Source organism: Anser brachyrhynchus (genome assembly GCF_964034855.1).
Source record: "Anser brachyrhynchus genome assembly, chromosome: 5".
NCBI classification, from domain to species: domain Eukaryota; kingdom Metazoa; phylum Chordata; class Aves; order Anseriformes; family Anatidae; genus Anser; species Anser brachyrhynchus.
The window spans coordinates 54949932-54977251 of record NC_137699.1 but is presented as its reverse complement, the minus strand read 5'-3'; the positions used below and the strand labels follow the sequence as shown (position 1 = coordinate 54977251).

At 37.4% G+C, this 27320-nt stretch overlaps 1 protein-coding gene across 3 annotated transcripts in view; it reads right to left on the bottom strand.

Moving 5' to 3' along the window:
* TECPR2 (tectonin beta-propeller repeat containing 2) overlaps positions 1 to 27320 on the bottom strand; it is a 46033-nt gene that overhangs the window by 16314 nt on the left and 2399 nt on the right. For all 3 annotated transcript variants that reach the window (XR_013951880.1, XM_080593932.1, XM_080593931.1), the window contains 16 exons: positions 24614 to 24898; positions 24349 to 24477; positions 23817 to 23948; positions 22662 to 22819; positions 21215 to 21527; positions 20603 to 20735; positions 18783 to 19247; positions 17136 to 18130; positions 15481 to 15664; positions 13456 to 13629; positions 11070 to 11250; positions 9463 to 9604; positions 7927 to 8167; positions 7091 to 7180; positions 6047 to 6280; positions 2381 to 2529 (listed from right to left, as the gene is read on the bottom strand). Coding sequence is in view for 2 of the 3 variants with exons in the window: in XM_080593932.1 (XP_080450058.1) it covers positions 2381 to 2529; positions 6047 to 6280; positions 7091 to 7180; positions 7927 to 8167; positions 9463 to 9604; positions 11070 to 11250; positions 13456 to 13629; positions 15481 to 15664; positions 17136 to 18130; positions 18783 to 19247; positions 20603 to 20735; positions 21215 to 21527; positions 22662 to 22819; positions 23817 to 23948; positions 24349 to 24477; positions 24614 to 24847 (3954 nt within the window). In the remaining variant the exon portion in view is untranslated. The remainder of the gene's footprint in view (positions 1 to 2380; positions 2530 to 6046; positions 6281 to 7090; positions 7181 to 7926; positions 8168 to 9462; positions 9605 to 11069; positions 11251 to 13455; positions 13630 to 15480; positions 15665 to 17135; positions 18131 to 18782; positions 19248 to 20602; positions 20736 to 21214; positions 21528 to 22661; positions 22820 to 23816; positions 23949 to 24348; positions 24478 to 24613; positions 24899 to 27320) is intronic.

Below are 27320 nucleotides of genomic sequence, written 5' to 3'. Positions count from 1 at the left end.
TTACATTATCTGAGGGTATTTCTGTGCTTAAAGCAAGTGAAAGACAATTTTGATTTCCTTCTTCAAACAGAAGATGACTGACCCATTCACAAATACTTCTTACAATACTTCTGTTGTTGTGAATATGAAGTGATGCAGCATGAAGTACATCAAACTCAGTTAAGGGACAGGTAACAGTAAGGAGCTACTAATAAGCACCAAACACTCCACTTCTCAGCTATCCTTCGTCATATTTGTTATCCAGACACTGAGCTAGTATCTGGAAGTAATTTTAAAGTTCACACGTTTTCTTATTTTGCATTCAGCCTTTGGAAAAGCATGGGTGGTTGCTCCCCCGGTACTTTAGTTACTTGTTTCAGGGTGTTGGAATTGTCTCAGAACAAGCATGTAGCCCACGAGTTTTCATCTCTAAGGGCGATGTTTGAATTTTTGCCCTTTCACATTGACTCATTAGATATGCTATGTCAGGAGTTGGCAAGATAACAGAAAGAGAATGCTCCGGGTAGCAGGAGGTTATCATTTTGGATGGCAACATCACCCAGCTTCCACAGTAAGCTATAGGAAGTAACATGGTATTCAACCTTGTCCAATTAAAGACTTTCTATGTAAGGAAATCTCTGCTAAATAATGAGCCACAGCAAATCCCGACTTCTTGTAAACACCTTTGTATCAAGCAGTTTGATCAACCTCTGTAGATGATTAGAGAATGCCCTCAGTACAGACAAAACAGTATCAGTGTGGTGAAAGGCTTTCGGGTTATTTTCCTGGTTAGATACATTTTTCATTAGAATATAAAGCACAAGTTTAATTGTCTGTCTATTGGCAAACTCAATTAAGCAGAATACATCCTGGAATACGTTTCCCCCCCAATTTTTAAGAAAACTATCCTCATGGAAGACATCATCATTCATATCCTCAGCCTCCTCTTCCTGCTGCCCTGTCCCCTATCAGCAGACAAATTTGTATCTTACAGATTACATCAGAAAGACCCACTCCACAGCACACAAGAATGAGCAGTGTAATCTACCCCTTGTTGCGACAGCCATCACTCAGGTGGTTTAGTGCTAATTTATCAGCCTGTTCTGCTATTCTGCAAAAACAAGATGCCATTTCTCCAGGTCTGATTGACCACATTCCCAGCACAGAAGGACTAGTTTAACCAGTGCTGAGCTAATTGATGAGATGCAAATCTGCAGTTTCATTTCCCTGTTTTCCTGGCCTTGTTTGCTGCTACACCCCCGAGATTCACAGGAGGAGCTAATAATTGGCTGTTAAGAGGCAAGCAGAAGTAAAAGGGAATGATGTAAAAAATAAATCACCTATTGCAACTCCACTGCCAGAGATTGACTCTTATTTCTTAATATGACCCTTCAGAAGTACCACATTTCAAAATCTTCAGAAATAGTTCTGTAACATTGTAAAATGTAAATCAAGTAATGCAAACACATCTAGTGCTACTATGCTAGATCAGCAGACAGCTCAACTGATTTCGTGCCAGGGAGCAAAGAATGAAATCAGTACTCAGAGGTCAACTCTTTTACAGCAGTCCCGAGCCCTGATACAGAACTGCAAGTTAAACTGTGGAATGTGTAAAGTAATAGAGCAGCACCCAGGTTTAAGGGGAGATTAGATGAGAAACCAGACACAGGAGAAACATATTTTGTCCATTCATTATATCCAGAAAATATGCTCCTAGTGTACTTTAGGAGGTTTCTTTCCACTCTGCTCCTCCCAGCTGGCAGGTAGAACGGTTATCTTATTTGCCAATTCTGGGAATAAGGGAGAAGAGCTGCAATTGTACGGCACGCTGACTAACCACCGGATGATAAGGAAAGTCCCTAGATCCAGGCACAGCACCCTGGCAAGCACCCCAGACTCACAGGGGCGAGGATAAAGGAAGAGGGAGGGAGGCACTTCAGTACCATGCCATGTGAGCAGAGCCTTCCCACACCCTCTGCTTTGTGCTGTTTGCCAGTCTAGCCTCTTGGCTATCGTACAAGTAGGTACTCAGTATACAGTTCAAGGCTGCATTCCACTACGTGCCTATAAAGCTACTGTGTTACTATAATAGAAGTTTTTCATTAAGGATGGGAAAAGGAAAATAATCATTTTTGGAAAAAAAAAAAAAGGTATTTATAAGCATTAGATGTACTTGGAATGATTAAGAGTGATAAGGCAGCATATTCAGAGCACATTACACAGACCGTTTAGCTGTTGTTTTGCTTGTTTGTGAAGCTAAGTCCTGTTGAAATTGAACGTGTGTGACAGAAGTTTAAGCTACACATTTAAATCTATTGTTTTCCCTGAATGTTAAATTACTCCTTTCCACAGGCGCCAAGCTAAACCACTGTGTTACAAAGAATTAAAATCAGTATTTTACCTGTATAGGTGGCTCAATCATTATCCATGCAGGAAGCATCAAACTTGGGTTAAGAGGCTGGGTTCCTACACGGAAATAAACACCACCACTGGTGTCACAGGCCCAGACATGCTGATTTCCACAGGACAAGCTGATCAGCTTTATGGCACCTATCAACAAAGAGGTTATTAGCAACCTGACATTTTTCTGTTACATTCAGCTAATAATGAGCACCTTTATTTAGACTTGACTGTATTAAGCTACATTTAAACACAGGCACATAAAGATGATTACAAGCTTGTGAGAGAAAAATCACCGCATACAATGAATAACACCAACAGGTAGTATATGTAAGGCATTTTTCTCTTCAATCTAAAAATAAATGTTTTAGTCACAGGATACTGCCATTTTTAAAGCACACTAAAAATATGCTATTAAAATAACTGAATTCAAGCAGGGAAAAAAAATCTGTAACAAACGTTATCAGCGCCTAGACAAACTTTCACATGACCTAATATGAACTTTTCTTTGTAGCTGGCCATGCTTATGTTTTTCATGGTATTGGTCTAGTAATACATTCAGCATTGAACACTCCTAATGCTACCAGCACTTTAAAAATACAGGAGCATATGGATTATGCATCTCAGTGTTAACATACCACTGTCACATCTGTAAATAAAGGAGCTGATTTTCAAATGGGTTTATATTTAGCGTACATATTTATTACATTTATGTCAGAAGTGCTGCAGTATTTTAACCCTATGTAAGTCAGCACACTGAAAACAAAGCTCCCAAAAAAGTATGTTTTGGATTTTTTTTTTTTGCATACCAAATCACACCCAGCAGCCTTGCTACCAAAAGGTTGTAAAGATAGAGAACTGCTAGTTAATGGCCAGCTGGAACTCTTGTTCTTTTATATTCATTTCAAAATAGCCATGTGATGTAATATACGTAACATTTGATTGTTTTTTTCCTCCCAGCATTGGGACAACACAATACTAAGTAATGGAAAACATGTTCTACAGAAAAAGACTCAATCATGACAGATATACTACAGAAGGAATGCTCTGGTTGTACTCCAAACTAAAGACTCTAAAAATAGGCCTTGCCGGCTGATTGAACATGCCAGCAGTGCTTGGGATATCCCATTCTTGGTAACAGTTTTCTCTTCTGTGATGTGAATCTGGCAACAAATCCCTGCAAAGTACATTGCTCCTTAAAGAGAGGGTACAATTTTATCCCCCAGAGTAGGGGTTCAAAGCACTTCTTTCTGCAGAAGGCAATATTCAGTAAGGCTTGCTGGGGGAAAGAACAGGGAACAACAGGACTACACAGCTTTATCTTTTAGTTACCTGAAATTGTAAACAGATCTCCTTGTCAACCAAAGTTATTTAACTTTCTGAATCAAAGGAATTTGAGTTAGCTCATCTCACTCCAGAATTCCCTTTAATCATGCAGCTTCTTATTATAAAATAGCATACAGAGCACAACTACGCACAAAAACTTCTACTGCTTCGGGAAGAGAACAAATCTCTATTACAGGTAGAGAGGCCTGACATTCAGCAAAGTCAAACTTTTATTTAAAACCTCATGATTCCGTGTTAAAGTACACCTAGCCGTGACGGCTTTGTCACATGTCGTCTCAGCTGTTGAAATGTTCCGATCCAAAGCAGCACCAGAGCTCTCGCGCACGGAATCACATATCACCTACTCGGCATAGCTGATATTATTTACGTCTGCAGTACAACTTGATATTCAAAAATGCAGCCCTTATGTAAATGTTTTGGGGTTTCTCCCTCCTCCCACTTACTGTTTTTATGTTAGGAGAAGGGCATGATAACCACATTCATCCACTGTTTAGAAAGAAGAAGTGTGATTCAGAGACACTGTTTACAGTGGAAACCTAAAGGTCATTCTACTGTGTTTAGAAACCTTGATAATGATAGTGGAACCCTAATCAAAATAATTTACTAGATACTACTCTCAGTACATAGTGTAAAGGCAAGAGGAAGATACTAACAACATAATATGAATATTTCAACATAAATGCTGGCAACCTGATCACTTCCACACAGATTTCTGAATTTCATTTTACAGCAACTTGCTCTTTTTTCCTCCAATTCACAGTCTTAATGTTTGAGGAGTGAAGGCAGACTACATTTCAACAATAGCAATGATTCTCTAATTTCTTCAGCCCCATTAGAGCAAATCAAGTCTCTTATATTACGTACCATCTTGTCAGCAGTCATCTACCACATGCCTTTAATTGGAGAAAAAACAGGAAATTTCCTGCATTCTTAATTATTAGCTCACAATGACAGGTAAAGTGTGGTGTCTGAAATATTTCCTGACCCCAGATTTCTGTAGTATCACCACACTGAGAGTGCCATGAAACTAACAGGAACAGCTGAATGTAATGGTTGAACCCCAGCATGGCTAAAGTGAACAAGCCAGATAATACAGTCGGCTAGCACTCACTTCCATTAGAACGGTTTGAGATTTTCAGACAATAGCAAGAAGCTATTTATTATTTCAGTTTCACAGTTATTATCTAAACCGCTGGAAAGTAACAGTATCTTGAGGAAAACTTCAAGCTCTACTAAGCAAGATGAAAAAGACAGTACAGACAAAACTATCCTGTAGGTCAGTGAAGGTAAAAGGCATTGATTATCGCTTAAACTACAGTAAGATTGGCGATTTGGAAGCAATGCATCAGGTCTGGAAAACCTGTTTTGCAACTGGCAAATAAAATATCTTTAAAAGACTCTCTAAAAAGTTTTATGTAAAGTATACAAAAGATAAAATTGCTTGTCAGGCCAATCATGAATACTGCCATTAAAAATTGAAAATGTGCGAAACAGTTTAATATTAGCATGTTCTTTTTTTTTTTAAACCTTCTCTTGAAACAGATTAGCACTAAGAGAAAAAATATTCTAGCAGATATTCAGATTATTAAAGAAATAAATCCAATTGGAATAATACTAGTGAAGCTGTCAAGTGGCCAGATTAACCTTATCTCTGATGAAAAGAGCCAAACTGGGAGGATATTTTAATGATCAAAATGTGGTCAACCAACCTTGGTCTTATTCCTAACCAAACAAAAAGGGGCAGTTAAACAGTAGCACGTTCTTGACATTATGCTGAATCATTAGATCGCTATCAATCCAAACATTAGAGTGTCATCATCTGTATCACGTATGGATGATGCAACTCCGAGCAAAATTTTTCCTTAACAAGATCCTAAGGAAGCTTTAGCCACTCTGTTAAGAGCACATTTACCCACAAAATACAGGGCTTTGAGTATGGAACTGCCCAGGGCCACATGATTATGGTTACACCACTTGTAGTACAAGAACTGGACTAGTTAAAGCTACTGGTACATCTGCACAGCACTGCGTCAGGTCGCGTGGTCTCACTGACAAACTATAAGAAGCACAAATGCATATAAAGCATCTTGCAAACAGTGAACATGCTGTCTCCAGCAATAAGATAAATGAAACATTGCCTGAAAGCAGTAAGTTGGTCCACGTGTTTTACAGTCCTCTGCTGCGATGCCCATTATTGTAAGGTACTGTTTACTCCAATAAATGTTATACTTCAGATCAATAAACCAAATACACTTCTGAATGAAAATACAGACTGTCTGCTAAGAGTTAACAGACAGTCTACTCAATAAAAATGCCATACCTAGTTGAGAGAGATCCAATTTTGTCCAATGCATCCCTGTTGGACAGCTGGATGAAAGTGTTCTGATAAATATCTGCCCAAGACTATCCAAACCCCAGATGGCATCCTGGCAGGCAGAATAGTGCACCATTTCAACCTCCGGTGGCAGCTGCACCGTAGAAGGACGAAACTGAGGATTCTGATCACTGACACAAAACAGATCCTTGTTGCTTTGGCACAGCCACAAAAAGCTTCCTATGGTAAGGACATTTCTGTTATTAAAATCATTGCTAATCCACTCTGAGAAAGCTAACACTTCCTCTGAAAACAATCAGTACATTTGAAGACAAAACTAAAGATCTTAGATTAAGATTTTCAAGTACAAATAAGCATCCTAAGTGCTTATTTAAGCACTTACGTATTTCTCCCCCCCCCCTTATGTCAGTTAAGTAGCAAGTGATTTCATTTGAAAAAAAACTCATTTGAAGAAACTAAGAGGGAGAAGACATACCTAACAGTTCTTTTGCTCTTCTGTTTCCTTGATTATTGCCTCAGAAAAACAGCATACCTTCCCTTCCCAGTTCTATATCACAAATTTTTGCCAATAAAACTAGCGTGCTTGGTTACAATAGTTAGCACTTGCATTATCTAACAGTAGAATTCTTCAGCGTGTTTATAGTTTTACCAATAAAACGTGCGATTCTGCTGCAGTTAACTGCACCGACAGGAGTAGCTGGTCAATACAGGCATTCCTGCAAAGCATGCTCCAGGACTTCATATTAATAAATTCTGGCAATTCATGCTGCAGCAAGTTAGAAAGTTACTGCTCCTAAAGGACTCTCCATTTCTCTGTTGGATGTCAGTCCACACCAAAGGTAACAGAGTGAATGATACGACTTTTTATCTCTACTGGTTTTACAGATGTGTTTCCACCTTACTTCTCAAATGTTTTAGATCCCTGCATACAGAAAAGGCACCCAAAGCCTGAAGTAACTCATGGTATTTAATTGCTTACACCATCAGTTCCACTGGATTTAAAGTCAGGCATTATGTGCTTGCACTAACCTTCTTTAGATGAAGCTGCAGAAGCCAACACAAAAATCCATTTTGTGGCAGAAGCAGTACCACGAGGCACAATATTATTCCAGTAAGTGCCTGAAAGGAAAGAACAGAGTGTCATCAGTGAGAAAGTTAATTTTCTATTAGAATTCAAATATCTAGACAGATTTTTTTACGCAAATCTTTTAGTATCTGTTCCTGGGGAAGAAAACCTCCTGACACACATACATTTCCGTGTGCACACACACGCGCAGGGATGCACACATAAAGAACGGGGAATGCATAAGATGAGAAAGGAAAAGATTAGTGGTCTTCAACAGGAGGCCAAATGGGTGATGAGTTTAAATAGACAATATTATATGTCTACTCTTTGTGTTAATCTGATCAAATAAGAGAACTAAATTAAAGTTCTGTTTTGGGAAATATACCTAGAAATATAAATAAAGCCATTCCTATTATCACTGTAACACCATAACATTATTGCTCTGCATAATAACACTGATCATGAACCAGACTCCACTGTGCTAGATATAACAGGTACAATAGCATAAAATTGCCTTCTGATCCCAGAGAAAAGACAAACATAGGTACTAAAAGGGGTAACTTGTGCACTTGTTCACTTGTGGACAATGAATTTTTCATGAAAAATATTTCCCTTCAGAAGGGAAAATATACAAACCAACTGTCAAAGAATTATTTAATTTAGTTTTTAAACAAAGTTGTTTCATTAAAGCTCCCCTGACTCACCATGGATAATTCTCATGGTGACCAAACTGTAGTTAGCTACTTTTTCCTATTTATTTTTCTTAACTTAAAAATATTAGATGCAAAAGCACACCCACCTATTAAGTTTCCCTTTGCTACATGGAACTCATTTTTGCCTGAAGAGATCCAGACTCCACTGCCATTAACTCCAAGGAGGCTGGGTTGACACTGAAGCTGCTGTGACCAAAATGCCATTCGAAGTTTGTCAGCCACCTTCTCTACAGGTGCCTGAGCTGCTGTTGCCACTGTGTGAGTTGCCTGGATTATCGTCTGAAACAGGCTGCACTGGTCAAACACTACATAATCGGTGATGCTTACCTGAGGGGGAAGAGAAGAGGAAAAAAACGGTTCTTGATGGTTAACTAAGCTTGGGGGGAACCACAGAATCTTCCACCAAAGGCTTTTTTTGTGTGTGTGTGCATGTACACACTTTTTGTACAGGATATCTATCATGAGTTTAGAAAGCTTCTAAGTGTGGGAAGGGAAAAATAATTACTAATTATAATAATTACTTCTGATGAAATAAGTCTTGATAATAACCAGAATCTATATTAAACATCAACTCACAACACAATCCTACCCAGCAATCCACTTCAAATTCTGTATTTTAAGAAAGACCTTTGTTTAGGGACTACTGAACATCTCTTCCCTCCCGCTAAAGACGCAAACCCTGCAAACTAAGAGGTATATTTACAGTTTCCCAAAAGGAACAGAGAAATTTGCATAGTGTAGCAATTTAAATCACGTAGTGAAAACCTGGCAGGAGGAGGTCTAAATGACCAGTTGCCTCAGTTCTACCATAAACAGCTAGGCTGACAATCCTCTGGGATACTCCTAGAAAGGAAGAAGAGCAGTTTGCCAGCAACCTAAAAATAAAAATCAAGCTATTCAGGATGCTCATCTCCAAGAAAAGATTAGATATGCATGTAAATAGGAATTATTTTAACTTAGTTAAGTATGTAAACAGATTTTCTGTGTAATTATTTTTCTGTACCCCTCTTCCCTCACTCCAGTTTCTGGGGAAAAACAAGTAAAGCTGTGGAAAACAGTCAGGAGTTCTAAGTCAACGCCAGAAAATACTTGCAGTAACTGAGTTGTTTCTACCCATAAGATCTGTGACTGAAGCAAGCAGACCCACGTAGTTCGAAGAAACTTCAATTGATGAAAAATGGGGTAATTAAAGCATTTTTGCAAGGTTAATGATTATTTATTTCACTTAGCTAGGGATGAGTGCTGGAAGACGAGGAGAAGAGACTGTATTCAGCAGCCAGACTTGAATGCTTTGACTAAACAGCATGTCCTACTGCCAGCTGTTAAGATATCAAGCTACATGCACCATTGATACAATCCGGTAGAGCATTTCCTGTATTCTTGAAAACTGCTGTGCTGCTGCTTTGGATGACCATGGGGTGTTTGTTTTCCCCTTTTCTACAGGGGACAGGAAAAGGGATTTCAACCACAACCACCCTGAAGTTTTAATACGCTGAATGAAGAGTACTGTAACGTATCATACAATTCACTGAATTTTATGTTTAGAATCTCATGGGAAAACAATGCAAATAATAAACCCTGGGTGTCAGATTAAACTGAAAGCAAAATAAAAAAGTGCCTACTTGCCACCAGTGGTTGTCATCTCCTTGTGGTTTCTTTGAAACTATACCAGTTCTGAACCACAGATTTCCATGGATATCCAAAGCCCATAATGTCTGTTGATCTCCAAGGGTTATACACACTGGTTCTAAAGCTTGCATTTCACTAGAAATGTAAACAAGCAAAAAATTAAAAAGCCTAACTTCAAATTTAAGTTTATGTCATTTTAAGGAAGTTGTCGCAATGCCAACAGCAGTTCAAACTGTTCAAGCTCAAAAAAACACTTGATTTCAAATTTTCACAGTTATTAGTAATTTAAATCTTATTAGCTTGCATAAGTAAAAACCATGCAAAAAAAAAAATGGCCTTCAAAGATCATTCAAGATTAGAAACTATGAAACATAATAATAAAACTAAATAAAAACTAATTTGTTCAGTAAATAAGAAACAAATAGCATAAGATTTTGGTAAATCAGTTTCATAAGTACATTTCCTTCAATTTTCTTGCCCTATTCTGAGAACAATATTAGCAGCTCAGGCACCATAAATAGAAAACTGAACCTAGCTACATGGCGAAGATGAATGTTGAGTCTGACTATATGCTTCCTGTATAAGTAAATCATTTTTAAGCTCAGAAAGCCAACAGGATCAGATGATCTTATCAGGCATTTAAGAAGTAGGCAACAATGCTATTTCTTTCAGAGAACTTTTTTTGAGAACTTAAAACCAAATATGGATTGCTTTCTACAACTTTAGTACAAAGCCCAAGAACATTAAGCATACCTAAGGTGTAGGTCAAACAAATATTTTCATTAAACAAACTGACTAAATGACATGCAAATTTCAGATTTGAACAATACGCTGCACATTTCCCGAGTCTTTTCAAGAGCCAAATACCAGATTGGGAGGTAATACAAGTTGGAACTTCACAACAGGATATTCAGTAGAAAATAAAAATCATATGACTGCAGTTCTGTATGACTGGAATTTCTTCCTATACTCACTTCGGGCTGATGTCACAAGAGACTATATATTCCAGATTCTCGAAGCCAGCAGTAAACAGTTGTTGCTTTTAACTTTATCACAAACTAACTACTACAAGAACAGGACCAACTACAAAGCTAAATAGCAAATACCCAGAATATCTATAAAAATCTGTGACTGGGAAATATTATTCAGCTTTGTGCAAATGACCAAGAAAATGCTGGGATTTAGTCTCAGGAAAAAAATCACTCAAATATGTGGAGAGCCCTTTAAAGCCATTACAGCAGAGATTAAAGAACTAGTATTTAATCAGAACAGTAATATTAATATACATTATTAAAGGTCTTTTAAGCACTGTTCTCACTTTCTTAAACTTGCTTTTAACTGCATTATCACTTCTGTTCACAGCAATTTCTTTCACTACGTAACAGTCATTCGTCAGACAGAAAAACACCAGTTACTCTGGGTATGTCTGGACAAAGACTAAAGGAAATTATATGTAATATATACACGCACATATATACACACACACACACACACTCCAGAAGAAGTTCAAGTAATAAATCCTCAAATATCGAGGAGTTCCAGCGCTGAAAACAGTGCATGGCATTCCAGTTATGATGCTGTTCTGCTACAGTGTCATTACCTGACAATATCGCTCTTCCACTGCTCTCCTTCAGGACAAAAGCTGCGTACTCCCTCCCGGTATAGCAGGGCCCGTTGCTCACTCAATGCCCATACAACGTTATTTCTGGAGGTAACCTGCGACAGTGGATAAGGGCAATCAACCTTTACTGCTCTGGCACAAGGACGATCCACACTCAGGCCTAGAAATCAGAAAAAGGAGGATTTTTAAAAAAATGTTGGCTTTTTGCAACTAAAGGAAAAGAGAAAGAGCTACCCAACAAAAAAGAAAAAAAAAGAGGTGGAGAGGAGATCTCTCTGACATGCTAACACTTCTCACTATTTTCTTAATAGACTGTTCTTTCCATGAACTATTAGTCATTTCCTCTAATACAGTTGAATTTATATACTAAGAAATAAAACACTGCATTATCCTTCAACATCTTGCAGAGCCCACAAGTTCTGTGCTGTCATTTCTGTTCCTTTTCTCCCTCTAGTGACAATATTGGGGATCTCCATTTATAAAGCACGTATTAGACTTTACAGAAGCATTAAAGACAATAATGCAAGAATCTTTGCCCAGAACATGCCAGGGAGAGAGAACCTGATCTGAATAGAGGCAGTAGAGTGATTACAAAAGAGCACGCCACAGCATGGAGCACTGCAAGGAGGTGGGAGGTTCTGGTAGGTTACGTATGTTTATATACTTCATCTGGAGGAACAGGTGTCTCCTTCACAGATACACCGAAGATTGATTTACACGCTTGTATGTGAAACACCTTAGGAGGCAGAGATTTTGTTCAATCTTCTCATGCTTCTAATTAAGTCTGAACAAACTCATCTGCATGATATTCTAGACTGACAACAAGACGACTGCTCAGTTTCAAACCTTTGAGAACACTCGCTAAGATAGGGTGGTGGTCTAGGGAATGAAGAGATCCTGAAGAAACAACCACCACTGGTTGCCTCACATTAACAAAACATACTGAGAATTTATTTTTGGCATCAACGACAAATTTAGACGCCTAAGAACAGCAGAATGCAAGCTGATGCCATCAATCCAATCTATCACAGGAAAGAAAAAAATATTGATTCAAACTTCCACGGAGCCCTATGTGACTGGCATCAAGTTCACTCTCTATCACCACTAGCCATGCTTGTTGGCAATATACATGTGGCCTTGATTTCTCTGTAAATACTAAACTTATTCAAATAAAATAATTTAAGAGCAAAACGTTTTTGAAACAATGCTATCTACTCAAACAGCTTTCTTCATCATGAATAATTTTTATGTGACACTAGAGCAAGTAACTCTACAAGAGAAATTAGAGTATCAAAATAAATGGAAGATATATAAGAATTTTTATAGCCACTCTGAAATATTTTCCTGTTTGAATGTTTTGGTTTTTTTGCTGTTATCCCTTATCCCTATCTTCCTCCTACTTGTACAGTAATTTCTTCATCACGTTATTTGTAATTTCTCCTTATCAACTCAGCTCTCTATGCAAAGTCTGCATGCCCAAGGGTTTTTGGTACTCTTCTCCCTTAGCTCCATAAACTGGAGCTACATCCTAGAAATAGGCTTCTCTCTAGCTGCTTGCTTCTAGCCAACACTCTCCACATTAACACTTTCATATGCATCCTCTTCTATTTACTGAAGCAGATAAAGCTAAGGCCATCACTTCAAAGTTGCCACTGTAATATCCCTTTCTCTGGTCCTTGCCTCATTCATATCCAGTGACAAAGCAGCTGTAGAGACTGCTGATCCCTAGCCTGTTCCATTCCTCCGTTGGCTTTGCTTTCTCTCTGTCAAATAAAATACATATCACTTGCCTATACTTCAGAATCCATTTTTGTCTTCCATATATTACCTTCCTTTCATTGTCAAATGGTAAATTTTACCTCCAACAAATCTATTCTTTTCAAAACAAATTGCTTTTGCTTTCTTTTACACTGCTTCCTATACCTGAATTTCTTCTGAACAGCCACTTACTACCCCATCTCCTTTCCAGTTCCTTCTTAAAACTCCATTAAAATCTTTCAAGCAAAAACCCACTCGAGGTTCAGTCGTCTTGGCACACCGTGCCATTTGCACTGCAAGGATATTAGTTCAATATTTTCTGCAATCCTTTTTACATTCATCTGCATCCATCCCATGTTCTTCCCATGTCATAAATACTCTATACTGAATGTACACCATTTTTTTGTTGTTGTTAAGTGACCATGAACTGGCTTCTTCAGCATCCCAATTTAATATAAAATCTCTGTTTCCAAACATTTCTCAATATAAAAGTGTTTTTCTATGTTTTGGCTTCAGATAAAATTTTAAAACCAATTGTGATCACTCAAAAGACTTAAATGCTAATATTTTAGCCTGCAAAAACTGAAAGAGGTTGCAATTTAAGTACCTGTTTGCAAATACAAATCTCCATTTGTTCTGATGATCCAGGCAGTGTCATCACTTAAGGCTACAAATACAGCCTGGGGTAAAGCCTCATACCAGTGGCGTTTTCCTTTTATAGTTACTTTTCCACAAGCAAATGCTTTGTTAGTCTTCTGTTCAATCTTCCAGAGAAGTGCCCCTGTATTAATTAAGAAAATTAATAAGAAATTAGGAAAGAACATACTACCTCTAAGCAATTACTATAACAGAGACAGCTGTCTTGTCCTACCTACACCTATACGAATGTGAGGGGAAAATAAGGTAAACCAGTACCATTAAACAAAAATGCACTGTCTAAAAACTCTTACTTTTTTTTTTTTTAAAAGGCAAGAACAGAACTGGCCAACTTCTGTAGGAATTTCTGAAATGCATTTACCATTCAGAGTATGTGTGATTTTTAAGTGTTTAAATGCAAATAAATCACTTCTCCCTAGTTACACATTGAAAACTAACACAACAAGTACACGTAAGGGTGAAATGAGCCCACTGTTAAGAGACTTAAGTCCACGGCTTGCCTCCATATTAGTTTGGGTTATCCTCAGTACACCTACTCATTCACAATACCTGTGACAAATCCTTTCATAAACATCATACTTAATGATTTTTTTAAAGAGTACATAAAGGAAGAGAGGATGTTGCAGTACTTTCACCTTTTACAAATACTATTAATATTAATATTCTAAATGCTAACTTTGGTGGACCAGTTATGAATGACAACCAGCTGAACAGGTACGCTGTTCCACACACCACTGGGCGTTCCTATCACCTGTTCACTGCTCAGCATGACACAAACAAACACAACTCAAACACTACTCCGCCTTCAGAACTTTTTCCCCTGACTCCGATTAGCAAAGATAGCTCAGAAAAAGAAAACCATATGGAATTCCAAATTTAACTGCTGATTAGCAGCCGCGCTGGTTCATATCAGAGAAACATACCGTCATATTAACTGCCTTTGAATAATTCCTCAAAGTAGCATTTCATTTCCTTTTGACCTTTGTGGTTAATATGCTCTTGTGTAAACATACCCAATTTCAAAACTGTGAATTCTAGCAATCTACATGGGCTCAACGAAAAATTGGGTAAATTCCTGGAACTAAGGGGAAAATAAATGCAGAGAAAACATTGAGCCACCAACGATTGCAGTCTGAAATTCCTGCGGGCAAGTGTCAGACGCGTTAGCTTACTTTCATGCAGGCATCTGCTTTTGACCACTGTTAAAGACAAGATACTGAGTGGATGAACCTCTCATCTGACCTAATACAACTACTCTTATATTTTTGTCCATCACAAAGCTCAGCTACAGGTCAAGTAAAACCCTTCTTCTTAAACCAGACAGAAAATCTCCCCCTACACAGAGAGAAGCGAAGATTAATGCGTTTTTAAGAATTGACAGTGAAAGAAAAGTAGAGGCAGAGCCAGAAATTAAGTTTAGAAACTTCTATTTTCACACCAGTCCTGAAGCAATCTGAATGGACAAAAAGTGAAGCAAGTTCATCTCCCAAACCTATTTATCCAACATAATCCTCACTCCAAACAAAAACAACAACCCAGAATAAACTCATAAACAAACGAACTAAGGTATTTTGTTTGTTTGTTTTTTAAAACTCAAGAAAACAGAAAAAAAGGCAAAAGCAAAAAGAATTCTATATTTGCCAAAAAATAAAAATAAATAAGTTTGGGAATCGTAAGTAGTTCTGTATCAAAAACCAAGATAAGGACTTCTTGATTCATCTTCACCTATCACTGAACTGCTCCTGTGGTTCACCTCAATCAGTTAGCTGCACATTGACAACTTCACAAAGTGCAATGTGAACTTGTTAGAAGACAGCCACTGAAAATAACATGATACCCAGATGTACTGAAGATGCAGTCACATGGTATGACTTTTTTTTCCTGCACCTCATCAAAAATAGAAAAGCAAAGAGAATGTCCAAGTCTATGAAAGTTTTATATTTATGAGGTTACAGTGAAATAGAAGCCTACCAACCTGAGGGGGAAACTGCCACCTGCTGGACACCATCTTCAAACTTCTGCCACCGCAGTCCAGCAGACGGGAGAGCACTGCAATATAGGCTGCCTCTGTAGTCCAGGCACCAAATATACTTTTCCGAGACAGCCAGGCTCAGGATGCCATAGCCAGGGCCAGAGTATCCCATCCAGCTCTCTGCAAACTAAAAACTGTAGAGTCAGAACAGTGACAGGTGTCTTCAAATTGCACAAAACAATGGCTACGTAAGCATAAGCAGCTGCCATAATTCTTGATTTAAAAAAAAAAAAGCTAAACTTAAAGCTCTTATATTCTTGATCAACAAATAAATGCCTTGGGTAAAATAAAACTACATTTGTCAGTGTTCTCTAAGATATTATGTATTGCAAACTATTACTGTTAGAACAAAAGTTTTAGCAAAACGAGAAAACTACGCTGTCACCTACCTCCAGAAAGTGAAAAATCTTCTCTTAATAATTAAAGAACGTGTATTTAAAGTGAGTGGCAGATGCAAAAAGAAATGCATAAAAATGTACAATCTCTCTTTAGTCCAGGAAATTATCGTCTATGAAGTGATTAGCAAAGGGAACAAGATAACTGTTTTGGAGACAGCTAAATAACTAACACGATTTTGTTTGTATGGTACAGGACCTAAATATTACGGAAATCTGGTTTACAAACTGCTATCTTGAATTTTGATAGCTCGCATTAGGCGTACCCAAGCAGTGTATACATGACCTATAATGAAGGCACCTGTAGAGCTTTTCTAAACATTCCAGAATCTCAGAATATGACAACTCAAAACTGAAAGTCTTCTACACCTGGAGTCTTGAGTTGATAGCATCCTATTTAGTAATAGCTGCAGCCCAACCTTTCTCAACAAATATTTGTTGATCTCAACACATGACTGTAAAAGATTTAAAACAAAGAAAAAAAAAATAAAACAACTCTATTTCCTTCTCAAGACCTCTGCTAAAACTCCCAGTGTTTTCTGTCAGTTTTGCAGATTCTATAGTTAATCTTGGACTATAGAAAATAAATACTATATAAAAATTCCTATTTCCGGCAACTTTTACACTACAAAATAAAAACAAAGGAAAGAAGGGTAACAGAAAAAGGGAAAAACACCAACATTTAAAATAGCACTACTTGTCTAGGACACAAAGGAATACTAATCCTCATTCTGAGTACTTACAGGTAAAACTAACCTTAACCAGAGACCCTCCATGTGAGACAACCAGCATTAATTCCTGGAGAAATTTGTGGAAGTCAGAAGCATTATCTTATAGGGTTTGGGCTACTGGAGACCCAAACAAGGAACAGCCTTTGAGCACGACTTGGTTTTTACTTTTCACTCTCTAATGAATGGGTTTATGACAACATTTTTGTCAAATTTGAAATCATAATAATGTTCATGCTGAATAGGCCTTACAACCAATACAGCTTCTTCACCTTGTAAGGACACACCAACCATTCTGAAGTCTGATATATCACGTTTCGTAAGAGTTAAAACACATATTGCTGCTTTTGCTTTATGTTTTACTTGTTAAGTGAGAAGAAAATTGCTTCCCTAAGGAAGTAAAGGATAGTAGTTACACAAGTTTCTTTTAAAATGCTGAGGTTTTAAATATTTCAACTAAATTGGAAACACATACCTGATCAGATTTTAACAGCACCGTTTCATCTAGGCTTATCCTGGACACATCCTGGGAACCAGGCTCAGCACCAACTTCGGGCATGCTAGTCTCCGAGGACGAATACGGCAATCCGTGTCCATAAATATCCTCCTCTTCATCACTTGAGGCAGATTTCTCTGTCTTACTTTCATGAGTGTTTGTTACCCATTCAGCAGTGCTAGTGCTAGATTTAGCTTTGATTGCACTTTCAAAATTCCATCCAGAAAGTAAAGTGTTCTCTGAATCAGTATCTTTAGAGATGTCAAAGTGGAGAACAGAAGGATCTGACAGAGCACTGTGTATTAGAGAATGCTGCTGTTGGTCTTCGCTACCAGTTTCATCACTCTCCTTTGGTGGCAGTGATGTCTGAATACCGAGTACACTGTTAGATTCCAAAACCATTTGGTCTGTAAGGTCTGGCTCTTCAAAAGGCTTTTCAGTATCCTGCAGATTCATCTTATCTAAATTTTCATCAATTTTACACAATGCACTAAAATCCTGATCTTCTTGGCTCAGCTTTCCAAGACAGCATTCATTGCTTGCAGAAAGCACACTATGATTATTTTCAGTATCAACACTGTCTGTCAAGTCTTCTGTGACAATTAGAGGGGAGACAGATGTCAACGTATCTATAACCGTTGATGTACCCATGCCACTGTCACTGTTTGGAAGTTTCTGGACATTAACTGTATCTTCATTTTCTTCGTGAACTAGCTCAGTTGCAGATTCAGGAGACTGTAGGACACTGAAGGTTTCTGAGCCATTATCTTCTTGCAAGATTGTATGGGACTCCACACTGAACATGCTTTCCTGATCTGGAGACCCAGTACTCAAATGATCAATGCTGCCACTCATTAGGCTAGATGTCATGGAAAATGAATCTGCAGTCAATGAATGTGGACTGTCACCAGAAAGCTGACGCTCGTAACTTGGTGTACCTTCCAGAGAGCCATGGTTTCTTTTGGTCCCACTTTCTGCTCTCATTAAAAACAAAAAGGAGGGGGGAGGGATCGTATTAGTAAGAGCCATTAAATATTTTTATCATTGGGATAAGAATAGAGTTAAATCTACATTTTGACAAACTGATTTTTTTCACTTCGACACTAAGTGATGCACATAAAACCAAACAAGTCTTAACAGCAAAACATTTTAATAGTATAATACCAAAAAGATAAAATTAGAATAACTAAGTACACACACACTATTTTAATAAACTAAAAAACATGTCTAAGAAAGACACTGCCAAATACTTTAACTAGGATGAATAGATATTACACAATTCCAACATAAAACTGTAAGCAGAGCACACTGTGTATTACCATTAACACATAGTTTATTTAGAACATGAAGCATATTTACACAAAGTAAGTTTAAAGGAATAAAAGAAATAATCTAAAAAGAAATATATAATCAATTCATTGCTTTCGAAACAGGCCTTCATCTTAAACATAAAAGTCCAAATCACTTCACATAACCACCACAATCACTCCATCACTCCAATAACAAGAGTTTTGGATTCCATGTGATAATATAAACAAAGCACATCAAACACACACAGTCTGAAATTATCATATGTGACACGTTCTAATAAACAACCAATGGTGGGCAAAGTTCTGCTAGACTTACCTTGTCTCTTCTTCTTTTTCTTTTTCACTTTAATGGGCTTTACAATGAGTTCTTGATCAAAATCTTCAGAGCTGATAGTGCTGAACCGTTGTGAGGAAAGATGACACTCCCTCTGAGCTTCTGAGTCTGCACATATCATAAAACTAGAGCCACTGTCCACAGAGTTTACTGAGCTGCTCCTGCTTCTTGACTCGCTTGCTACAGAGCAGCCCCTTTTTCTTGTTTCATTGCTCAAGTCTCCCACTCTATCAAAGCTTTTTTCCAATAGCGTTGGAGTTTCCAGATTATCTTTCACTAAAGAATATGAGTCATTTTTATCACCAGTACCTGAAGGGGAAGTAACCTTTTTTTTATCTGTTTCCACTGAAGGGCTAGATGATACAGATGCAACTACTGATAACGGGGTCAGCAAATTAGAACTCGTATCTGTTAAAGGATTCAGCACTTTTGAATTCACATCTGAAACTGACCAAAAGAAAAATAAAAGTATAAATACTAAGGTGTCAAGTGAGTAACAGCATAGTTCTTGGAGAGCGTTCAGAGAAAAGAAACTTTATCCTATGGAAAATACTCTAAATGCACATTTCAAATATATATACAATTTCATGCAAGTAAATCTAAATAAAATCATTTTAGAAAAATCAATTCCCCAAAGCCTGTATCAAGCCTCTAATAGTAAAATTCTGCCTTCACATTTATGTACAGAGAACGGCACAGGTCTTTAGTTGGAAAGACCCAGCAGTGTTACATACTGAAGTACCACCTTGTGTGTGCTCAATGTCTTCAAACATTCAGTATCTTGCACGAGTGCACACACACAAAAGACCAGATAAGCCACTGTGGTAATTAGAAGAAAACACATATCAAGAAGACTCCTTTCAAACCATACTTGGAAGTTAATAAAATAGTAAACGCTTCCTAAAAGTTTGTGAGTAAAGAACTATTTGAATGACAAAAGCTTTTCCTAAGTGCAAAGATAAAACAGTTTAAGTCCTCTAGCATTCAGTGAAACTTCATAGCTTTTTTGCTGGTATTTTGTTAATGAAGAACTAAGATGGAGTTTTTAAAGTGCATAAATAGTCCTTTTGTGACTGTAATATGCTGGGTAATGGTGTTTACAATATTGTATGAGGAGAAAGCAGTCAGCATCATCATTAAGGAAGTATTACTAATCCCTTTTACAGAGTTCTAGCGACACAGATGCTGAACTCAGATGGCAACAAAGAAAATAAGTCCTCAAATTATTTTTGGAGATTTAGTGAATGTTCTTTCGGTGTTTTGCCAGTTCCTTCTTATTCATTGCTGGGAAGGCTGAGATTTCCTCTGGAATATGAGTGATGACAGGTGACATCATACACACGCAGCTATCAACATAACTGAAATGTATCATAGATACCCAAAAATCAACATACGCAGGTACCTCCAACCCAAACAACTAAGACTGACAATAAATAGATAACTATGATCATGAATGCAGATTGTTTCAGTAACATTGCTTGGGATATGGCCTAAAATGCACAGATTAGAGATGCCTGGCTAGGATAATGTCGATCAACTCTCAAAAAACGGAACTATAATTTCTTAATGTCCCCATTCTTGTTGCAGCCAGAACAAAATCTCAGATGACCAGGTAAAAATGACAGCTCTAAATATAATTTGCAGAAACAGATAAGTAATTCCACAGAAGATGGCAGGTTTTTGCAGTAACCTAGAACGTGGGCTTTTTTCAGTATTAAAGGCCAAACAAACAGACCCCACAAAGTTATGATAGACACCACATTCCATGAGGCACATACTAAAGTTTGCTAATCTGTACAAACCTATTGATGACAGTCCTTCTGGTCTACTTGAAATTCTTATTATGTCTCTATCTCCCTTTAAGAGAAAAATCTCATTGTTCGTGCAGGACACAGACACAATATCACCATATCCTTCCAAGCCACCAATCAAAGCCTATAAAAAAAAAAAAATCAACAAAGAGAGAAATGGCATCAGGTTAATCCGCTGGTTGGACAAGATTAGGCTCTTAACAATTGTAAATTATTCACTGGAATTTAATTGACATAGTTACAGAACAAGGATGCTATCAAAAAGAAAAAAAATAGTAAAACAGGCAAGTACCTCTCAGTCCTGATGTAGCTAGCTCAATTTTTATACTAATTTCCATTCTGTGAAATGTCACTGGCCTATTCATTTCCTCTGTCTGAACTAGCAATAATCAATTACTTAAACAATTTAAAATTTGGTGGCAGAAAAGAACCACCGTACTAATTTTTTAGTACTTACTTTTTTAAAAAGAAAAAAAGAAAGTCTTCTTTTTTAGGTTTAAATATGAGTTTATATCACAGAAGTGTAATGGGTAACCCAAAGTCTCACAACACAGAATGAAGAAAAACAGGTAAGAAACAGAATATGCACCCACAAGTGCCTACCTGGTTCACAGTGTCTAATAAATAGATGCTGTATTCATTCCAGGTCAGCACCCATCCTTCTCGGAAAAAGCATGAAACAAGCCCAAGTTGTTTTTCTGGGGAGCTATAACTTCCTCTGCTGAATGTTTCCAAACGTGGATACAATTCAAAAGTGTTTATTCCTCCAGCAAATACATCTTTCAATATGAATGTGGCCTGAACAGTTCCATGAACATCAGACTTCCAGAGGCGAAGTCCAGGTCTGGCAGCAAATAGCGTCAAATCAGTCTGTTTACATAGGCCAGGTATAAAACATGCTCCAAATTTGCCACTGCTAAAATGCAAAAACAGGAACATATTAAAAAAGCTATATACACAACTTAGAAACAGATTTTAAAACTAATGTCACAAATTTAAAACTACAGGTTGTCGAAATTAAAAATTTTGTGCTTCAATTAAAGTATCCAGTCAAACATCTGAAATACAGATTTGGTTTCAGAACACCAAGAACACTACTTCCAGATAACAAGTCTTCCCTCAGCTTCAGATGTCAGACATCACACCTATTAGGCAAGTTAAATGCCTCCTCCTAACACGGCTCACAGCTATAAACACAACTTTGTCCATCCTAGTAAGATTCTACCATGCAGTTAATTCTTCTCTGAGAACTGATAAAAACAAGCAGAAAACTACTAAATAATATTAAGAAATTGATAACCTCTATTTGCAAGGAGCAGATCTCAATCTCAACTGTTAAAATCTTCATCCCTTGTGCATAAAAACACTGTTACTATCACCCAAGAAAAACCCTCGTATATAAGAAAGGGCGGTCCTTGGTGTTCCTTTACTGTTCACATGCCTGAAACTTACATTATAAACCTTCTTTCAAGAGTCAGTTTCCAACGCTTCCAGACATAGTCAGTCATGCTGTTCTAAGACAGAGTGCTCTCTTCCTGCATATCCCAGAGCAATTACACAATAAAAGATGCCAGAGGGTCATACAAGAAGTTCCTAGCCTTCAAGTCAACTTTAAGTGCTTACTATACACGTTCTCTTTCAATTCACTTCGGTGTTTAAAAATAATTAAGACGCTGACTGCATTAGGTAATACATCACCCATGAGAAGGACTGGCTTACAGTGCTCGCTCACACCAAGTCACAGTAAACAGTAATGGACCACAGATGAAGTTTAGCAGTGCTTCCAGTTTAAACAAACAGAAAAAAAACGTAAATATTTTTGCATAAGAGTACCCTGAAAGTAAGATTGTAACATATTTGCAACTATATACTTTTTAAGTAAGTAGAATTGTCATTTCATGTTTGAGCATACATAGCTACTGTAACTGCACTTTTTATGAGTGGACTGCTGTGTTGTATTAATTTCACTGCTTAGATCACCCTTTCTGTAATCCACTCTGAAAAGCTAGAATTAACTGATGTGCCTGCATCAAGATTTTATGAGGGTTACTTTTTTCTGGGCTGTGTTCCAACTTGCTTGACAGATTTCTCTTCTGTGTAGAAAAGTACAGTTCGTTGTAAAGTCGAGACAAGCAGCACTTTCTGGTTGTAATCCAACTGGACGATCGAAGATGGCTCTTCCAACACAAGGCTAGAGTTGCAAATACCCTTTAAAAGATACATGAAATTAACAAGAGTGAACCTTTCTAAAAATATATGACACTTTAAACTAACACTTTAAAGAAACAAATATGCCCAAGAAGGCGAAAACAAACACGCGAGGAAGCTATGAAAAAGCTGATCAGAACAACTACTGTTCTGTGAAGTTCACTTACTGAATGTGAAATTCCTTTATGCATTCAAGGGGGAGTCAGATTGTGCAGGCCAGCAGTTGCACACTATGAAATTCAATTTCTCTGGGAATTTAGCTAACATATCTCACTTGAACTTAACAGAAACCCTAGACTGCATATTTCTTCCTTCTTTTCCACTACCAGGCCATAGGATGCTGAGACAGTTGTTACATGCGGCGACATTAAAGCCTTCTGTCAAATCAGCCATGCACCATCCAACAATCAGATAAATCAGGATGACTGTTGTTTAGCCTCTTCTCACTTACATAAAAACAAATTCCTACTTGTTTTGTTGATGTCCCAGGTCTGAATTAATTCACCAGCCATTAGAAAAATTCCACTTACTGGTAACATGCTAGAGCCACCCAGTAGAACTCAATCATATTTTCATTCTACATTCTACACTGAGATGATGAACAATTTAGAAAAAAGTACTTCAACTGCAGTGAGTCAGCAAATCAGCAACCTTGCATCATGTGAGTGTACCCTCTCCAAATTAACAAGGAGAAAATACTGGCTGAAATCTGAAGAAAAATGTGTATAGTTATTTCAGAAATAAATTTAATAAAATTGGAAGAATTACTTTTTTTTTTTTTTAAAGCTGATGTGAAGGATTTCCAACGGTCAACCTACTGGGTATACACACACCTATGGGTACATGCACACACCATGTATGGGTACATGCACCCCAGTAAAAAAATCCAATTAACTACATGATAGTAAACAACCAACTGCTAAATATTTAAACACAAAAGTATTTTTTTTTCAGAAATCTGTAAATTGGAATTAAGATGTCTAAAATAAATATTTACCTGGTCTAGGTCTAGGGCAGAGTAGACAATCTTCCCTTTGTCATCTCCAGAAAATAATTTCATTCCATTGGGACTCCAAGCTAAAGCTGTAATGCTACTTTTGTGGATACCAGCAACATCAAATCTCCGAAGCTGTAAAACAATACCAAAGCAACACAAGAATGAAAGGAAGGAAAAACAGACACAAAGCCTATTCAGTGACTTGGACTGATAAATAAGAGATCAAGTAAAAAATGCTGGTCATTCTAATTTCTGTTTAAAAAACAGAAACACCCACCACCAAGTAGCTCAACCAGTTATTACAAATGAGGAATTCCTCAGAAGAGTTTTTGGTTAAATATCTTTTGTAATGATAAAAATGTTTTAAGATTATTGCGTTTATAAGCTTAACATACGAATCCTGAAACATATTTGCAGACACTTCATCAGGCAAAATTCTCTCATTTTCACTATCACAAAGAACCCCCATAATACTCTACTAGGATTCACCATACTAAATCTCACAGAAGTGTAGACAAATACAAAGCTTTACCTGTTTGTTTCTCCCAGGCAATGACGACACAAGCTGAAAAACTGCAACCCGACCGGAGGCTGTACCAACAGCAACTAGATCATCAAAACAACTCAAGAGCTTTACAAAAGTAATAGATTCACATTTCCCCTGTTGGAACAAAACATACAGAAAGCTTGCAAAGTTATCAAGAGACAAAAAACGGTCGCAAAGTCACCCAATTCTGAGCAACTCAGCACATACAAAAGCCTTATTAGAAGAGACAAAGTTACAAGTTCACATTTACCTCAAAATTATATTTTTTCATCTGGTTTAAATGTCTGCAGTAGAGATAAAGCATCCCAATGCTGCTCCCCACTGCAATGTAGTCTCCATTGGTATCAAGCGCTGTGAGGTATACCACAATAGAGCGAAAGCCTTTTTGGACCTTTGTTGGAATGGCATTGAGTAGATAATATAAGGGACAAAACTCCTTAAATATAACCGGTGAAGTCACAGATGCCATAGCAAGCATTGGCATCAGTAATTTTAAGGCAGAAATAAATGCATGTACTTCACAACATATGGAAATCTGAAAGACAAAACCAAAAGATAGCACATTAATGTCTTTGGAGAAAGGAAGAATGGTTAACAAAGTCATTGTTTAGCAAGTAGGAATGCAGAAATTGTCTGCTTTTGTTTTGTATAAAGAAAAAAAAGCAAGTCAGAACAACTTACATCCCCTGGTAGAGTTTAAGAAGAGCCTTGTTGTTTAGAATAAACTTGTTTTTTCAGTTCAGTCCTCGTCTAAGGATATATGATAACCACTGAATTTGGGATAAGCTTTTTTTCTTGCATCTACGACCTCATTGAAATTGAGAAGAAATTGTGTATTTGAACATATTTGGGCAGTGAAAAACCGTATGGGCTCTGCCTGACACTGAACAATCCGCACAGTCTGTTTCCTCACCCATCTGAAGACTCTAGCCTCAATCTTCCCAGTGCTGAGAGCGTGGGATGCTCACTGTGTATTGAAGCACGATAAGATCTAAGTGTCAAGCTGGTATTTATGCTCGACTCCATAACCTCTTTGCCCCCCAGCCTCAAGAAAAACATGACCGAGAAATAATTCAGTTAGGTCTGTATCTACTATATAATCAAATAACGACCAACAAATAAAAATAGCGTGGGAAGGAAAGGGCAACACAAACATGAAAGAACTCCCAGTCTGGCCAGTACATGAAGGCATCCACATAGCAATGGAATTTAAAAAGATAAGGGGTGAACAGTAAAAGAAACATAAAAAAAAAAACTACCATATACCTGTGTTTCCCTTTATGGGTAAGTGAATAACTTCATGCTGACGAGTGTCACCGCACGCATATATATGGGAAAATTTTGGTATCTTTCTAAGAATGCAATAAACAAAAATTCTATACACACTCTTCATGAACAAACATAGTCGGATGTCATCATAGTAATACAATATGGGAACCTTCAGGAAAAGCTGACTTTAAATAGTTTAGAAAATTAAAAACAGCAGATTTTCTTATCACAGGGTGACAGCCTTGACAAGTCCATTTTGTAGCAGTACCTGTTCTCTTCGTGGATGATTTCAGAAAATGGGAAAGAAAGGAAATCTCCACTTCTTAATTTTATTTTGCTGTGAGCAAACCCGATTAACGGAACGGTTTAGAATCCCCACAAAATAGATGCAATTTTCCAAGACAAGAACTTGGATTTCTTGAAAGAAAGCTTTCTATGCTTGTTTAAGGAGGTAAACATTGAAGATTTTCTTTAGCTTCAACAGTTATAACTACCTTAGATAAACCAGAAACAGAAATATGCCACTTTAAGTTGGAAACACCTCTAAATGCTGAAAATTATTCTGAAAAATATTCCTACTGCAATCTGCGTGCTATGTCCTATTATGCTTGTATTTCTCTAGGATAAAAATGGTATTTGTTTGCAGCTTCACACATTGCTTACAGCGTATCTCAACTAAATTAAAAATAATACAGCTGCACTAGTTTAGTATCTCCATTACCAGGAAAGACTCCGATGTCTCAATTTTCAAACTGTGCCAATTATTGTGCAAGAGGATTCAGCAGGCTGGCTTTGGGCCCCACAACGCTTGCTGTCACCATACAATTTCATTAAATCCAAAGGGATTACTTGTGGGACATTACCCTTTCTAGCCCACATCAGACAAGACAGCAGGAATAAAGATTGGTCCCTGGACCCGTATTTGCACTGTTACAGAAACAGGCATTGAACAAGCTAACAGCAGGTATCAGATGTTCTTAATGGTGATTAAGAAACTAGAAAATAATTCCACTCTCCACCAGTGTTTACAGGACGCTTATTTCATAAAATATCACAGGGATTAGCTGATTCACGTGTCCAAACTATTTCTGAATGAAAAGGTTTTTACAGAGTTGTTTGTTAAGTAACAAGTAACCTAAGTGCACCACCGTTCTTTTACATTTTCACACACCTCTTTCCTATTTGTCTTGTTTGTTGCTCTAAACATGCTCCTTTGCCAGTTTAGCAATTTTACTGCCTGCTGTTCATCTTTTCTTTTTTTTTAAACACTAAAATCCAGTCTTTGTCCCAAGTCTCACACGTACAAATCTTCCTCTTCCTAACTAAACTTCTTCCACTCCCTAGCTACTGCCTCATGAATTTCACATATTTCGCTTTTCAATTCCCCTTTGTCACTCCCACAATTCACATCTGTCATCATCCTAAAATGCTCTCGTAGCTGAAACCATTGCACATTCCCCAGCTGTCAAAGGGCCTCGCAGTCCTCAAAATTCATTCCCTCTCATTATCCTTCCATTATCCTCACAGCTCCATTACAACTGTTCATCCAAAGTAATTCATTACAAACTACGGAATTACAGAAACTTCTATTATCCAGAAAAAGGGTACTCTTCTTTCTTCTACAACAACCCTATCGGCAACATGACATATTTTTTGCAAGTTTGTGCTTAATTGAAAAAGAAAAAAAT